The sequence below is a fragment of a genome, unplaced genomic scaffold (assembly GCF_019419815.1).
Source record: "Pyrus x bretschneideri cultivar Hongxiangsu unplaced genomic scaffold, Pyrus_bretschneideri_v1 Contig27, whole genome shotgun sequence".
Classification (NCBI taxonomy): Eukaryota; Viridiplantae; Streptophyta; class Magnoliopsida; order Rosales; family Rosaceae; genus Pyrus; species Pyrus x bretschneideri.
Genome location: NW_025999579.1, coordinates 1,368,449 through 1,385,762, shown reverse-complemented (window position 1 = coordinate 1,385,762; position 17,314 = coordinate 1,368,449). Strand labels below are relative to the sequence as shown.

At 35.0% G+C, this 17,314-nt stretch overlaps 2 protein-coding genes across 2 annotated transcripts; both read right to left on the bottom strand.

Annotated features, from left to right (window-relative positions):
* Positions 1–4,040: 4,040 nt before the first annotated feature.
* LOC103950650 lies at positions 4,041–5,966 on the bottom strand. The gene is made up of 4 exons (XM_009361881.2): positions 5,800–5,966; positions 5,395–5,575; positions 5,212–5,278; positions 4,041–4,747 (listed from the first exon to the last, which is right to left on the bottom strand). Exons 2-4 carry the CDS (start codon positions 5,532–5,534, stop codon positions 4,466–4,468), a joined length of 489 nt encoding a protein of 162 aa, XP_009360156.1. The 5' UTR covers positions 5,535–5,575; positions 5,800–5,966; the 3' UTR covers positions 4,041–4,465.
* A 2,452-nt stretch (positions 5,967–8,418) lies between these two features.
* On the bottom strand, positions 8,419–16,043 carry LOC103950649. Its single transcript, XM_048587888.1, has 8 exons — positions 15,707–16,043; positions 15,433–15,590; positions 11,614–11,851; positions 11,016–11,497; positions 10,549–10,896; positions 10,065–10,442; positions 9,677–9,897; positions 8,419–9,331 (listed from the first exon to the last, which is right to left on the bottom strand). The coding sequence occupies exons 1-8, from the start codon at positions 15,850–15,852 to the stop codon at positions 9,083–9,085; spliced, it is 2,220 nt and encodes a 739-aa protein (XP_048443845.1). The 5' UTR covers positions 15,853–16,043; the 3' UTR covers positions 8,419–9,082.
* Between the last annotated feature and the right edge of the window lie 1,271 nt (positions 16,044–17,314).

Below are 17,314 nucleotides of genomic sequence, written 5' to 3'. Positions count from 1 at the left end.
CAAATGTCCACCCCTAATTTAATGATAAAAGGTAGATAATTTTATTGAGTATTTTGTGGCCCATTCGGTGAGGCGCTGGTTTGCCAAATTAGTATTCCTGGGTTCGATACGCAGCGGAATCGTTGTGTTATATTTTTTTAAATTCTTTTTCCTTTTTTTTTTAATGAATAAATGTTATTGTGTGTCCATAGCAATATATTTAAATTTTTTAATACATTCGATATTCCTACTAAACTATTTTGAAGAGATGAAGAGATTTTGAACTCCAAATGTAGTGAGTTGATGAGAGTTTTATGATTTATTATTGATATTCATAGCATTCAAACTCTCTTACTTTTATTTATATTATTTTAGGGTTAAATTGCGATAGTGATCTACTGATTAATACTTGTGTTTCACTTTGGTCGTAACTTCAGTTTTAAATTTGATGACCTTTTAATTGTATCACATACCCTACTTCAGTCATTATGTCAATTTCTTTAAACTGTTTCATTGTAGTTGAGTTGAACATTTTAGTCAACAATCAAATTAACAAAAGTATGACATAATAGTTAAAGTGAGTCACATAACACAATCGAAAACTATAATTATAATATACATACCACTCAGCCAAAGAAAGATGATGGAGAGTTGACTGAAATGGGCACTAAATACTTTTCGAGAGATCTCCTCCAAATCACTGGTATGGCTATCAAAATCGTGAGCATCAGCATGTAGGTTCCAAATCCAAGTGGTAATATCAGATCCTTTAGCTATTGTTCTTGAGAAATGATCCGGTCTGGCCCATTCCTCGAAAGAAGTTTTTACGGGAACCCTATGTACCAAAATTTTAACTTCTAGTTCTGGCTAACGAATAATCATTGAGTCCTCATCTTTCCAGACAACACATACAAAGAGACCTGCCAATAAATAATTAAGTAATTAGTGAACTTATAAGAGATGTTTAGACTTAGTTTTTTTCTCTTCCATCTCCCATCTATCTATTTTCTTTAGTTATAGTATCATTAAAAGCTAATTATAAAAATATGTTGTCATTTCTTAATTCTAGCTCCATTTTGTGTGCTACTGAAATTACAATGCATCACATGAATCTCTTCGACTCTCTCTTGAGCACCACCGTATCCTAAGCTTCCCACGCTATACGCATGAATATTGAGTTTAGGAATTTAATTAGCGCAGCGCTTTGTGAGAGTATTAATTTAGAGAGTTTTAACGGAACACTCCTACTACTGTTCATTTTTAATGAAAAACCATATTTTTACATTTTTCTGGTACTATTCAGTACACGTTTATTTTTCATTTTTCATTAAAACTAAAGTTTTTTTTTTGACTTTTCGTTAGTTTTCCTATTAATTTATTGGAAAACTTTGGTTATGGTCCTTGGTTGACTAAAATTTTAAGTAAAAATCTTATTAATATGATTGAATGACAAAATGGTAGTTTTTTTTGTATTAATTAAAAAATTTTAATAACAAAAAATTAGTAAACCCTTCCTAAAAGGATTAATACCAAATAGGGATTTTAAATTTTCTTTCTCAAATTTGAATTGTGTGAGCTCTGACCAGTTGGAATTATGGAGTCGTGGGTATTGATATGACTTGACGCAGAGATGTCGATTCCATCTGTGTTCGGACTATCTTCGGGTGCAAAAAATATGAAGGTTGGAGACCTCGACAGTTTGACAGTCGTTGATACTAATATGTGCATTCGGACTTTCGCCATGTGTAAGCCCACTCAGTTGAAGATTGTCACATTTGGTGGTGTGTAGAGCCCGCAACATTGATCAGTAATACAATTTTCCCCCATATCCACACTCAAATTACTCAAAAGTGTAAAATTAACCTTAATACACTCAAATTTAGAAGTGTTTGATTAAGATTTCAAGTGGTTCTCTGAAAGTCTAAGGATTTGTTTGCATGCGCTTTTAAAATGACTGAAAACGCTTTTAGAGAAAATGTTTTTTGGTTCCAAAAACACTTAAAGTGTTTTCTGCAAGAAGCACCAATTTTGTGCTTCTTCCAGAGAACACTTAATATCAGAGCCAATCCTTGGCCAGATGTGTGCTGACGAGGACGTCGGGCCCCTAAGGGATGGGTGACTCACTGGGAAGTTCTCGTGTGAGTTCCCAGAAACAAAACCGTGAGGGCATGGTCGGGGCCCAAAGCGAACAATAACGTGATACGGTGGAGTCGAGTCTGGAATGTAGTGGGGGCCTGTGCCGGGATGTCACACTTTAAGTGCTTTTCCAGAATTTACTTGCATTTTTACTAAGGATTCGTTCCAAAAATATTTTCACCAAAAGCGCTTTCAACCATTTTAAAAGCACATCTAAATGAGCTCTAAGTGTATTCAATCAGGATTTCAAAAGATTTTATAACATTGCAGGTGTATCCAATTTGAAATTGATTTAAAAAAAAAAATTTAAGTTGGGAAAATCGAGGGAATTAGAGAGATTTTTTCGTAATGTATTTTAAGCATTTTCAAATATTTATTCACTCAAAATTTTACATAGAATCTCTAAAAATCAAATAAACTCTATCAAAATTTATGGATATATAAATCCATTAAAACCCTTCAAAATCTAAATTGAATATACCTCCCAAGCATAACGAGTGAAATTTAAAACAAAAAACAATAACAAATCAAAGTATTACTTCTTTCGTTAATTCTGATATGTGTTTTTACCTCAACATTGACAAGAAGAGCTTGATTTGCATGGGTCTTTGAATGTGGTAGGTTGCAAAAGGTATGTTCTATCCCTTCTGTCGCTTCACACGCAGTATTATGATACTTATTTCATGCAAACATATATACAGTCAAGGTTGTAAATGGTTATAGGCGTTAATCGGACAGTAGGTAAGAGTCTAGCATCTAGACGTCTAAGCAAGGTCTATGCAAAGGTCTTGGCAGTTGTTTCTAATGTTAAATAAATGTATTATACAACATATAAAAAAATGTCTACTTATATTTAAAAAAAAAACATATAATTGTATCCGGATACATAAATTATACCATAAAAATGACATATAGTGAGGCGGAAATCTTTTTTTTTTTTTTTTTTTTTTTTTAAGGAAGACAACTGATAGTAAACCACAGTTATCCATCTCTTCCGGAAGCTGGAAAGACAATGAGGCAGAAATCTTGAGTTGGCGTATATCTCTCCAAATATAGAAGAAACATACCCTAACTACAAATTATAGTCTCTTATAATTAAGAAGAGGAGTTTCAACTGCATAACAGTGCTATGAAAGTTAATGTCCGTGATTAGGGCGCCTTTGCACAAATATTTCTCCTTCACAAGTGCGTAGGTCAGCTTTCGCTACCAGACATTTGACTAGTCACCCTTTGGAGTTGAACCATTCAAAAGTGCAAATCCCTAACAGCAATCCTCCACGCCAACACCAAGTCAGCCAAAGCCAGCAGGCCAAACAGTAGCAAACAAACAAACAAACAAAGAGGCCAAGTCCCACCACATGTTATGCGATGCTTCCAAGGAAACCCCATTACCCCACACTCGCCCTCCTATATTCCTCCCACCCACCTTCCCAATCCTCCCTTTTTCCACAAATGCAACTTGGAAATTTGATTTGATTAAGATCTCAATTTAATTTAGATTTAGGCGGCCACAAAGACCACCACTTCTCAATAATGTTGTTTATTTTACTCAACCATTGACCCATCAATTTAATTTAAAGCTTTATGACTTAAGTATTAAAACACCATGTGCCTTTCATGGAAAATGTTTGCTACACCGGCTCACTGTTATGTGAAAAAGTTATGGCATCTTATAACAACGCAATTGCATCTCAAGAAGATATTTTTGGAGATGCGAATGTGACGGTCTTGCAGACACACCACATACTATTTAAGAAAGTTAAAACGCACGTCAATGTGTGAATGGCTTGTTGCAATGCTACAATGACATCCACATACTTCTCAAGAAGAAATTTTGAAGATTCAACTGTAAAAATAGTCCAAGTCAATAATAAACTGCCAAAGGAGAGAGTTACAATGCATAAACCATGCAATAACACATCAAATTCCAAATAGATCCAATCCTCATTTCCTCCAAGATACAATTACAAAGAGAGGATTATGAGAATCCAAACATAGTCTTTACTCCTTAGAGAGAGAAAGTTAAAGACTTTAAGCCTTCCTCTCTCTCTCTCTCCCCTCTCTTCCCTTTTATTCCTCAAAATGGAACATCTCCCATCACCTTAATTTACATATACGTCTTTTGAGTTTTACACAAAAAAACTTCACCATAAATCAAGCAAATTAGATCAACTCACATGACTTGTATATACAAAAATTACATTCTCTCCATCTCAAAGACCCCCCCAAAAAACATTATCTTCTTCCTCCTCCTCTTGATATTTTCCCAAAGCACAAAGCCCTCTACTTTTCTCACAAAACCTTGCTTCTTCCGAAACTGAGAGGGCTCTGTTCCATACCCTTACTGTGTCTAAGCTATAGCAGAGATGCTGCAGTTCCTGCGGTCCCTGCTAAGACAATCAAACCCTTCGATCCGCACCGCGACTGGCTTGTCCCCGGATTTCATCCGGACACAGCCTCCGTTGCGCGATGACAACATGGGCTGTGTCGGCAAAAACGGAGCCATATTGCTGCTGTTGCCGAAATGCTCGTCTTGGATTACAGGATTTGATGCCCTGCTCGGCGGAGACCCGCAGAAAAACGGCGGCGACGAAGCCAATTGATTAGTACTAAACCTATCATCACAATTCCCCTGTTTTCATAAATTAACCACAAAACAGGATGAAATAATTAGCTTTTGTTCTAGGGATTTTTTCATATGTTGAAGATTCAGCTAAAACATGACAACAGAAGTAAAAATAAACTAATTCCTGCCCATAAAAAAAAAACAAATTTCAAACCACCAAACCAGAAATATAAAATGAATACAAGAAATGATTTCCGCACGCTCTTTTTCTCTGCACAACCTACAAACCACGGTTTACTTATGTCACTTTATTAGTCTGGGTGCACGGAAAAAAAGAGGTGCGCGAAAATCATTTTCTCTGAATAACGACGGCAACAAAGCCTTTTCCCGTTAAGTGGGGCCGGCTATATGAATCTTATAACGTTATTGCGCTCGGTTCTGCGTCACGTAGAAATCATTTTCTCTGAATTTTAGCTCAAAAATACATCCCATGAATATTAGCTCAATAAATTTAAGGGGAAGAGAGGAACCTTGGCGAGAATAATATCCAGAATCTCAGACCCAGCTTCAGAATCTCCAATCTCCGATTGGTTGTGACTGTTGCAGCAGCAACAACAAAAATCAAACACCCAAGAAAGAACAACCTTCGACTCGACCCACGAATTCAAACCTTAAAAAAACAGAGAAGTGTGAGAAAAAAAAAAGGTACGTACTTGAAGTATCTGAAGGGTCTGACGTTGTCGTTGAAGGATGGAGTTAGAAAGCTCAGACGACGTGGTTTTGGGCACACAACTGAATCCATCCCCTCGCAGCCTACCATGGCGCTCTGCTCGTAACCGCACCTGCTCATCATCTTCGCTTCTTCCGTTGGAGAGATCTCACCAACAATAAAGCCTGCACATCCAGATTTCATTTCATCAAAATCAACCCCAAAAACAGAATAAAATAATACAAACTTTTGCATTAAGATTTAAATATAAAATATGACTTTTGTTAAACAACCCCAGAAGGAAAAAATGGGAAATTATCGGTTTTTCTTCGTGATTTTTTAATAAGTTGCAGATCTGTTGATGGAAAAGTTGCAGAAAACTCAAGATATAAAGGGAGGAAGCAAGAACCTTGAGCTGCAGCCACAGGAGGCTCCTCCGGGAGGATTTGAGGGGAAGAAGAAACCGGGTCTGCAAAACAGAGATTTTTTCTGGGCGTCTGAGAGGGAGAGAGAGATAAGGGTTGGGAGGCTGAGTATTTATGATTCGTAGAAACAGGGGACGGAGAGAGAAAACAGAGGACGATCTATATTATGGACCGTTGGATGATGTTGAGATTGGTGATAGATGAGCTCGATTTGGTCCACGTGGTCGGGATCTCCAGCTCCTTTTCTTCTGTAATAATAGTATAATACTATAAATAATTAATTATATTCTTATTTTAACACAAGCCTGCAAAGGAAAATATCTAAATTTTAACGAAAAATTCTGTTAACGCTTATTTTAATGAAAAAATATATTTTTATATTAAAAAATTAATATTGTGATTATTTATTTTATTTTTTATATTATCTTTATTATTAAAATTCAAAGTTTTTAAAATATTTTTATTAATTTTCCTATTTATTTATAGCGAATTTCCCATTGACCAGTGCCCATTAACTCTGTGCAGTGCACTGACCAACTATTTTTTTTTTTTTTAAATTTTCTGATAAACTTAAAGAAAGATTATGATTAAGGAAACTCAAATCTTTATCTAACTCTTAAATTTGAAGTCGTGCAGATTTTCTTGTTATTTTATTTGATTGGACCAAGTTGAAATGGATAATCAACCAAAAAAGAAGATAAATGTATCTGCACGGTTTGAACAACTCTTTGGACGATGCAATGAGTCTTTAAAATAAGTGAGAAATTCAGTAACGCAGTTTTTTTTTTTTTTTTGTCCAAAAAATTCAGAAACGTTGTTTTAATAGATCATTTTTCACATTAAATATGACCATGTGAGATCAAAATATATAGTGTTCAAATTTTTATAGGGGTGTGATATTCACATACCTCTTTTTACTTATCTCACATTTTTTTAATTTTCGATCGTCTGCTCGGATGAATTGAATAAGATTAAATGACAGAAATTAACAAAGAATATGAGAAAAGTAAAAAATGATATGTAGATAGCAAATCCCTTTTTATAAAACATAACGTACAAATGACATGATCAGATTGTCGTAACCACTTTTTTTTTTCTTAAAGTGGTGCTACACCCAATAGGCGAAATGCAATTCGGGGAGCCATGAAAGTGACACAAATTACACGAACGTGGTTTTGAGTACGTTACTTTGCCAAACCTGAATTTGAAAACTATTAGCCAAAGTTTAAGGAAGCACATCAAAGTTTGACGACAAAAAAGAGGGGGTAAAAAAACATGGCAGATGATCGTTAATTAGATTCCGATGGGTTAAGGCTTGCAGAAATGGCTAATTGCAAAGGAACCTGAATGATTCCAATCCAAGTTGGAGAGGACAGACATGTCTGTAACATACAGAATGGAAGTGGGAACCACAGCTCCATACCCTTTCCTTTATGTTCGATTCTTCCACATACCACTGCCTTGGGGATGTTCGTAAAGTTAGGAGTTATATTTATTCAAAACGAATACATCGTTACGGTGACGTAATGTGTTATAAGATAAGAATAATATTAGAGAAACTAATTATTTAAACTAAATTTTATAAATCGTATAACGTGGTTGTTAACGATTAAATTATTACTTAAGTGCTAGTTAACATGTTTACTTTTTATGAATGACATATCATATAGTTTATAAATTTGGTCTACTAGCATTACTCATAAAATAAAAATATATGTAAATTTTTATTCATATGTCATTGTTCCATGACATGGCGTCATTTAATGACGTACCAGTGCTATGTATGTTATTCTAGTAATACACCCTTTTTTTTATATTCAGGATCTTCATCTTCACTTCATCATCGATTCAAACTCTCCACGCTCCCGTTAATGAGTATTAGTGTAGAAAATATCTTGTACTTAAAAAAAAAAAAAAAAAAAAAAAAAAAAGTTTAATTTGGTTAGTATTTTCATCATTATTTAAGGGCCTGATAGGCCTGTACAATGTCTTGGGTAGGCTTAAGCACGGCCCACTAAACTAGATTAAGGGCCTGATAGGCCTGTCTCTCTACGTTTGAACTCGATCTTCGGCGCAACGCCAATTCCAGATGGAGATGATGTTTCAGAAGACAGAGGCAGATGGTGTGGCCGGGGACAACCTTGGCAACCAATAGTTTGGTAAGTAGTTTCTCAAGCTTTTGTTGTTATTTTTATTATTTCAATCTTCTGAAATATATGCGTAAGTGATACGAACCATATAAAGAGAGATTGGAATTCCCAAACCCTAGTATGCATTATACTGTTAGTTAGCAAACAAAACAATGATTGATTATAATTTATATGATAAATTAAGGAGAGTGATAGGGTTGATGGCGCAAATTCGTGCAGCTGATATCAGATTATTGTTGCGTATGAATTATAATCAGGTATCAGTTACGATTGACATCATGTGCACAAGACTAACTTTAGCTGTTCTAATTGTAATGGATTAAGGAACACATTCTTGTTTTGATGTTGTAGTGACGAGATTTTCAAATATACTCCGAGCTATGTCATACTACAAAATTTTCAGCAAATCATATCTATGACATTTCATATTTGAGATTATATTTCAAATTTTTATGCGGTAATTAACTAAGTATAAAATGAATATATTTCCTTTGCCCAACTACAATAGTCAATCGGACATTACCTTTAAAAAAAGTCATGAAATCTCAATGTAGCTCCACCCTCCAGATCCAAAAATCTTAAAGATGTTGATTTATTAGACTTTATTTATTTTTTTCATCCCCCAACTAAGTGGGTCCTAAACCCTAAATTAACCACAAATATATGACATAACCCTAATCCCTTGAATGTACCATGTGCTACCTTTTTTTATTCCACTTCATCTTCATCATGTGTTTGCAGCAGCCTTCTTGCTATTCTTCCTCTTCAGTCTTCTCTTCTTTTGATTCAGCTCAAATCCCTGCTTGTAGATAAACCCTTAAAAAAGCTAAAGCTAAAGTTCCTCATGTCTCTATCTCTTCATGTTCCTTCTCTCTCTCCTAACATTCTTTCCTGGATTCCAAATCTTCAAAGTCCATGTCACCTTCGTGTGCTTATTACTTTGATATGTAGTTATAGGCCCTACCTCCATAACATAATATTATATATTAGAGTGGTATTTACAAAAGGGTACCTGCTGCTGGGTGGGTAGGATATTCATTCATTCTTTGCGCAGTCATGCATGCACATTCATGTCACGATGTCTAGTCATAAAGGCAACACAATGGTGGTACGTGGGTCATTGTGCTGGGAAGAAAAGTGGGGAGGAATCTCTTTGGTATCTTTTCCCATCCAGAACTCTCACTTTGCTCATCTTTGCTTCGCACCAATGTAATTGTTCTGCATTTAGATCGGTCATTCTCAAAACCCTAGATACCAGTTTTAGGTCAATTAGACCCATCAGTATCTCCATCTCTTCCTCCACCTTCAAGCTTCGCTTTCTCAGGCATTTGTGGGAACGTCGAAGATCTTTGATTTTCATCTTCTTCTGCTCATGAAATTGGGAGAAGTAAGAATATATTTGAAAATTATTATACATTAACTTAAAAGAACGGACGTGCATTGATATTGTTAAGAATGTATCAATCACATGTTGGTACGCTTTTACAATAGTAATATTGACATTATTAATGACATATCCACAATCAGTTTTAATAAAGGATTTACGTTCTGGACTATATTTGGTATTAGTATTATCGATATTACTATTGACATATCGACTGTCAGTTCTTTAATAAATGATGGACTTCCATTCTAGATTCTATTTGGTATGGTAATAAATAATGATAACATAATCAAGAATTGTGATACACACACACACACACTAACTTACTTTTTGATTTACTTTCTTCATCAGATGGAGAAGAGTGGGATCAACTGAACCTTTACGTTTTCTTTTGAACATGGATGCTAATTTCTGGCAGGGTTTTATCTTATCAGCCTTGAGAAAATCCATGAACGTTCGGATTCCGTCTTCCATTATCATTAAAAATGCAGCTGATGAAATTTTTGAGCCAAAACCTTCGTCCTTTTCATGCTCACCATCTTCTGAAACTTAAGACATAGAAGTCATGCATTAGTTAATTAACTTTGTTTGATCCCTAGACATTTTACATATCTTTGGTACAACTTTAAAAATCCTATCATGTAACATTGATCAAATTTTTAAAGAATAAGAGTGAATTAAAAGAAGTTAAAGTACAATTCCTCTGCAGATGTACCTTGATATTCTGGCACTTGAAGTAACTTTGGTGCCAAAAGCCTCATCCTGGCATAAATCTCTGGCCTCCTGCCTTGTTCATAAGGCTCATTCTCTACATATCTTCGTAGAAGCACTTGAAATTGCTGAAATTGCTGTGCTAATTCGCCAGGAACGCCGGCATCAAACTGATCACGTCGTGATGCCCTTTTTTGCTCAAAATTCTTGTAGTTCCAATTAAGTGCTTCCCATGTTAAGCAAATTTGTGCAACGTAAGCAGCCTCCAGCTCATGATAAGGGTTGTGACGTACATCAGGCGGCCTTTTTGTTGCCATAGAGATTCTATGAACTATCCTTTCCGAAATTGATCTTGGACAAACTTGAATAGACTTAAGTGATTCTAAAATAAAAATATAGCACGTATAATGTCCGCTTAAGATATTAATAAAACAAATCATTACAAAAAGGAAGAAAATAGAGCTAAATTAAACTAAATTTAAAATTACCTGTTTCATGGAGCTTTTGGGCACTAATTCTGTCTAAGAACATCATTTCTTCATCATACTTTTGGAAGACTGTGTAAGACTCCCATTTGGGGCAGCTTCTCCGGGACGAGGAGGAAAAAGGATCTTCAGTGGCAGAATCCCTGCAGTTAATTGAGCTTCTCCATTCAGAAGAGCTCTTAGAAGTTGATCCAACGGTTGAGTCACCAAAAATTTCATCCTCTTTATTGTCTTGAACTTGGAACTTCTTGTTCTTCAATTGTGATGGCCCATAAACAACAAAATTTTCGTCACCGGATAAATGCGTCTGATCTGCCCTATTGATTTCAGTGTTGTGTTCATCACAATTATCTGTATGATCAAATAACATAAGCAATGTCAGGCTGCAGATAGTACAAGTATTAGAAGTACATCATGTGACTAGCTAGCTAAGTGTAACAAACTTTGGTGCTTGATATAATGTGACATACCGTCACCATTTTTGTCACTTTTATGTGGTTCTATAGTTATCGGAGATGTGGACCACACTCGATCATTCGCGACAGAATTGAGAACTGACGCTGTTTCTTTCACTGGGATTTCCTCCACACCTTGATCGTCATATTCAGATTCTGAACCTTGTGGTGACTCATGCAAAGATTCATCTTGGCGTTCTTCAATTATTAAGCTCTCCCGTGCGCTAATGAACTGGTCTTCGGAATTTTTTTTTTGATGATGATGCTGAAGGTTATTGTTGGGCAAAAACCTTAGTGATTCGTTGCCGCGCATGATGTCAGCCACCAGATCATGATCATTTATGGTTCTGCAGTATTGGTGACTATGAACATGAAACTGCCTTTCTTCGTCTTCTTCTTCATCTTCTTCTTCATCTTCTTCTAATTCTTCTTCTTCCTCCTTCTCCTCCTCCTCTTCTTCATCTGAAAACACATAGTCTTCGCAACCATTCTGGCTTCTGCAATCCAACAAATAAATGCATACAAACGGGTGAAGATTTAAGTAAATTAAAGAAGTAAAACACAAAAGCGAACATGCAGTTAAGAACTTAAAACTTTAGTATATAATTAAAACCTTGGGAAAATAGGGTTGCTGCCGACAAAGTAGAAGAGTTTGAAAAGAAAAATGGAGGAGACGTAGAGGAAGAGGAGGAGGAGGAGGAAGGAGGAGGAAGTGTTGTAGAAGAGCTTAACAAGTGCTTCCTCAGCTGAACATGGCATTTTCTTCTCCAAAAAATGAGTTTCTATGGAGCCTCTCTCGTAGTCTCTCTCCTTCACAAAGCACAACGGCAAAATGGGAGTAGTACTTGAAAAAAGTTAAAGCCTTTGCTTTGGTTTGCTTTCATAAATCTCTTCCTTGTTGGTCGAAACAGTTCGTTTGATTTCCAAGGAAATGTCTCATGTGTCCTCCAATATTGCAAGTGCCAACTTTACCTTATATATGTTCCATATTAATAATTAGATATAATTGTATATAAGTCGCTTAAATTGTCTATTTTATAGTAAAAAAAATACTTAAAACACTATTTGAAAAAAAAAAAGAAAAAGAAATTCTTAAACTCAACTATTATTGCAACTATTGTTAACATCATAGAAGTAAAAAAAAAAATCTCTAAAGTTTGATTCATAAGTATTTCTCACTAACACCAACAGCTATTGTTGAGATTGTACTTTGATTTGTAAGTATTTCTCACTAACACCAACAACTATTGTTGAGATTGCACGAACTTTTTATTCTTTTTATTCTTTGGTAAAAGAGATTACAATAAGTACTGAGTAAATTGCTTATGAAAATCTATTCCTAATTAGGTAGAAGTAGAAGGTCAATCCTATGAAAATAGTTCTCTTGCATGTGCTCACATTGTGTGAAACAAATCGTGATCCTATTCTACAAGAAAGGGGCCTATGCTATATCCAAATAAACAAATATAACTAGAAACAAAAATAAAAGGAAGAGACCAAAACCAAGCCACACGCATTGGTAGACATGTATGCATGCTACTTTTTAAAGAAGTATTAGGATAATATTATTTCCAAACAAAAAGAAGTTGAAAAAAAATAATAATAATTTCAATTAGGTAATTAGATAAAAAAAAGAGGACATGACATAAGTTTCTGGACAAGGTTTTGGTTAGATAATTAGTGGAGGCTTGAAGGTATTAGTATTCTTTGCCTCCTATAATATATAAAGAACCTTTTTATAAAGCTATGAATTAGAGGCGGTGTCAATTGGAGCTTCTCTTTTGGAAATCTTCTTAGTTGTTTCTTCTTGTCTTTAACTTTGCCATTAAGATTTCTGCAGACATGTTTGTCGATCCAATCAGCGGTTGATTACTTTATCAGGCACGAATCAAATCACCAGAATATGAAGCACTAAACTATGATTTGTATTAATTAATTAGTTTACACTGGACTAAGCCTTTTATTATTATTTTTTTTACAAACGATATTATCAGCATAAAGGGGTGGGGGAGTGAGCGCCCCACAATGGGCTAGCAATAATGTGGTTCAAATTCGCTTTAGCGATAATCGAACGTAAGACATCTCACTTACAAGGTAAGAGGAATATCACTAGACCGTAGTATTAAGTGACTACAATGGACTGAGCTTTTAACTATAACTTCGTACCTTTGTTTGACAAGCCCCAAAAACATCAATTCCTAAAGAGATTTTTAACGTGGCCGGAAACATGGGGTGATACGCCATATGTTGTTCTACAAATGGAGGGTTGTGTTTTTTTTTTTTTTTTTTGGTCATGGGATTTTTTTTTTTCAAGTGACATATGGCGTATGTGTTCGTGTTCTAGCCACACTGAAAAATTTATCCAATTCTTGATTCCCCAATACTAAATACATTCCTAAATATAACTCGGAAATTTCTGTTTACACCCAAAGTTGTCTCTAGACACACAATTTCTTTGGGTACCCCTAATTATTTTTAATTTCTCTGGACACCCAAACACATTTAAGAATATACTAGAACCTTTAAAAAAGATTTATTAATTTGAAAATTAATAATAAAAAAAAACTAGAAATAAAAAAATGAAATTTTTTTACGGCCAAGCCGCCATTGGAGAGGGGAGAGACGGACTAGGGAGAATCTTGTATGCACAAGGGTTTTCAAGGAACGTGCTTGGGCCTAAATCATGATTTTGGCAGAATTGAGTTTCGGTAGTCTCGACTCTCGGGCCAGAAGTAAAATGCATCGTTGATGGAGTAGCCGAGTCTCGGGTAAGTTAGAGTTGTTGAGATTGAGATGTTTTCTGATACGAATCAGAATATTCTAAAGATTGAAGATTGTGGCTGGTGGGATGAAGAATGAATAAGTCACATAATAAGTTTAGGTTCAGAGTTTTAATAAAAAAGGGTGAGAATTGGTGCTAGAGTTTTGGCCAAAAATTATTCTGAACATATTCAAAGAATATGCTGAGGAATTGGAATATTATCATAATATTACAATTCGGCATACTTGGGCATCAAGAAAATTTGTTCCTATAAATATGAGAGGATTTGCAATGTAGAGATCTCTTCAACTCAACAAACAACTCAAAATGCTCTACTTGAAAACCCTTACTCTACACGAAACCCTTCTCACAGCCCAAACCTGTTTCACAACCCTGAGAAAAATACTATCCTAATGCTCTTATCAACACAACTTCACTTTCAATAAGTAAACATCACTGCATTGACAACCAGCGACATCTTTAGTTTGGATAAGTAAGCAACACTAGAACTTGAAAGTTGAGTGATATAGAAGCATCTTCACTTTGGACAAGTAAACAACACTGTTTCTGGTTGGTTGGTTTTCTATTTACATCTAGGTCGGGGTCACTTCATTAGCCCTGACAAAGTGAGGTGTTTTGTGAACGGTTGCTCTCAGTTGCACTTCTTAGTTTAGTATTCAGATGGCCGAACTATGTTGACCATAAAGACACTTATTTTCTTTGACAATCTTTGCCTGTACAACCTAACACTGATAAAAACAAATACAAAATTAAAAAGAGAAAAGAAAATTAGAGTTTTTGACGGCCAAGCCTCCATTGGAAGAGAGAGGGGGGGAGGGGAAAATTAGAGTTTTTGCCTGTACAACCTAACACTGATATAGATTACTCATCATATGATCATATCCAGCAGCAAGGAATGATGCCGTCAATGTCTCATCACTTTGGATCCAGTACTACTATGGATCATATAAATTCAAATTTCCAAGCTTCTTCGTCGAGTACTAATGATCAGATGATGGAATCGATGCCGCTGCAGCATTCGGAGCAACCATTCAATTTGGACTCCATCTGGTGAAGCTGTGAAGTGTACGGCCTGATCCAACGAATAAGCTCACATCTTGTAAAGTTCAGCATCGTTACTGTATTAATCCTGAAGTACTGGTTATGAAACAAATGCAATACCACAGGGAGAGTAGACTTCTCACATGCACGCAGTAAAGTTCGATAATGTTCCATATATTTATAACTATATGTTGGACTAATATCGAAAAATAATAGGGTTCTTGCCCTAGTTTATGGGTATAATTATGTTGAAGAGTTTTAGTACTGTTACTTATGTTGGTCCAGATATGATCAACGCATGCTGGTATAGAGAAAACTCCCTATGTTCAATTTGTACCCTCTTATATTATGTAAACATCTTTTTCATGGTCAAACATCTCAACACATTTCTCTCTCAATTTCTTACGGTAATCTACACAATGAAGGTGATGGTTAAGAAAATGAATGTTTTTTAATATTATTGCAAAATTCGAACCAAATTAGCAGATAAATGCAAAGTTATTTCGAGATCTCAAAAGAAATATAAACTATTCAGATTTACACAATGTCTTAATTAATGAGGAGTGAATTTATGTTAATTGTGTATGAACGAGATACCTAGCTAATCACATTTAAAAAAATTTATGGTTCTGCAGTATTGGTGACTATGAACATGAAACTGCCTTTCTTCGTCTTCGTCTTCGTCTTCTTCTAATTCTTCTTCTTCCTCCTTCTCCTCCTCCTCTTCTTCATCCGAAAACACATAGTCTTCGCAACCATTCTGGCTTCTGCAATCCAACAAATAAATGCATACAAAAGGGTGAAGATTTAAGTAAATTAAAGAAGTAAAACACAAAAGCGAGCATGCAGTTAAGAACTTAAAACTTTAGTATATAATTAAAACCTTGGGAAAATAGGGTTGCTGCCGACAAAGTAGAAGAGTTTGAAAAGAAAAATGGAGGAGACGTAGAGGAAGAGGAGGAGGAGGAGGAAGGAGGAGGAAGTGTTGTAGAAGAGCCTAACAAGTGCTTCCTCAGCTGAACATGGCATTTTCTTCTCCAAAAAATGAGTTTCTATGGAGCCTCTCTCGTAGTCTCTCTCCTTCACAAAGCACAACGGCAAAATGGGAGTAGTACTTGAAAAAAGTTAAAGCCTTTGCTTTGGTTTGCTTTCATAAATCTCTTCCTTGTTGGTCGAAATAGTTCGTTTGATTTCCAAGGAAATGTCTCATGTGTCCTCCAATATTGCAAGTGCCAACTTTACCTTATATATGTTCCATATTAATAATTAGATATAATTGTATATAAGTCGCTTAAATTGTCTATTTTATAGTAAAAAATACTTAAAACACTATTTGAAAAAAAAAAAGAAAAAGAAATTCTTAAACTCAACTATTATTGCAACTATTGTTAACATCATAGAAGTAAAAAAAAAATTCTCTAAAGTTTGATTCGTAAGTATTTCTCATTAACACCAACAGTTATTGTTGAGATTGCACTTTGATTTGTAAGTATTTCTCACTAACACCAACAACTATTGTTGAGATTGCACGAACTTTTTATTCTTTTTATTCTTTGTTAAAAGAGATTACAATAATTACTGAGTAAATTGCTTATGAAAATCTATTCCTAATTGGGTAGAAGTAGAAGGTCAATCCTATGAAAATAGTTCTCTTGCATGTGCTCACATTGTGTGAAACAAATCGTGATCCTCTTCTACAAGAAAGGAGCCTATGATATATCCAAATAAACAAATATAACTAGAAACAAAAATAAAAGGAAGAGACCAAAACCAAGCCACACGCATTGGTAGACATGTATGCATGCTACTTTTTAAAAGAAGTATTAGGATAATATTATTTCCAAACAAAAAGAAGTCGAAAAAAATAATAATAATTTCAATTAGGTAATTAGATAAAAAAAAAAAAGAGGACATGACATAAGTTTCTGGACAAGGTTTTGGTTAGATAATTAGTGGAGGCTTGAAGGTATTAGTATTCTTTGCCTCCTATAATATATAAAGAACCTTTTTATAAAGCTATGAATTAGAGGCGGTGTCAATTGGAGCTTCTCTTTTGGAAATCTTCTTAGTTGTTTCTTCTTGTCTTTAACTTTGCCATTAAGATTTCTGCAGACATGTTTGTCGATCCAATCAGCGGTTGATTACTTTATCAGGCACGAATCAAATCACCAGAATATGAAGCACTAAACTATGATTTGTATTAATTAATTAGTTTACACTGGACTAAGCCTTTTATTATTATTTTTTTACAAACGATATTATCCGCATAAAGGGGTGGGGGAGTGAGCGTCTCACAATAGGCTAGCAATAATGTGGTTCAAATTCGCTTTAGCGATAATCGAACGTAAGACATCTCACTTACAAGGTAAGAGGAATATAATATCACTAGACCGTAGTATTAAGTGACTACAATGGACTGAGCTTTTAACTATAACTTCGTACCTTTGTTTGACAAGCCCCAAAAACATCAATTCCTAAAGAGATTTTTAAC

Coding starts and splice junctions, on each gene's coding strand:
- LOC103950650 (XM_009361881.2), bottom strand. CDS start 5,534: ATGATGAGCAGGTGCGGTTACGAGCAGAGCGCCATGGTAGGCTGCGAG. Junction 5,279..5,394: donor AGACCCTTCAGATACTTCAA/GTACGTACCTTT, acceptor CTGCTGCAACAG/TCACAACCAATCGGAGATTG. Junction 4,748..5,211: donor TGGATATTATTCTCGCCAAG/GTTCCTCTCTTC, acceptor TTATGAAAACAG/GGGAATTGTGATGATAGGTT.
- LOC103950649 (XM_048587888.1), bottom strand. CDS start 15,852: ATGCCATGTTCAGCTGAGGAAGCACTTGTTAGGCTCTTCTACAACACT. Junction 11,852..15,432: donor AACCATAAATTTTTTTAAAT/GTGATTAGCTAG, acceptor GGCTTTAACTTT/TTTCAAGTACTACTCCCATT. Junction 10,443..10,548: donor CCAAAAGCTCCATGAAACAG/GTAATTTTAAAT, acceptor TTTTTATTTTAG/AATCACTTAAGTCTATTCAA.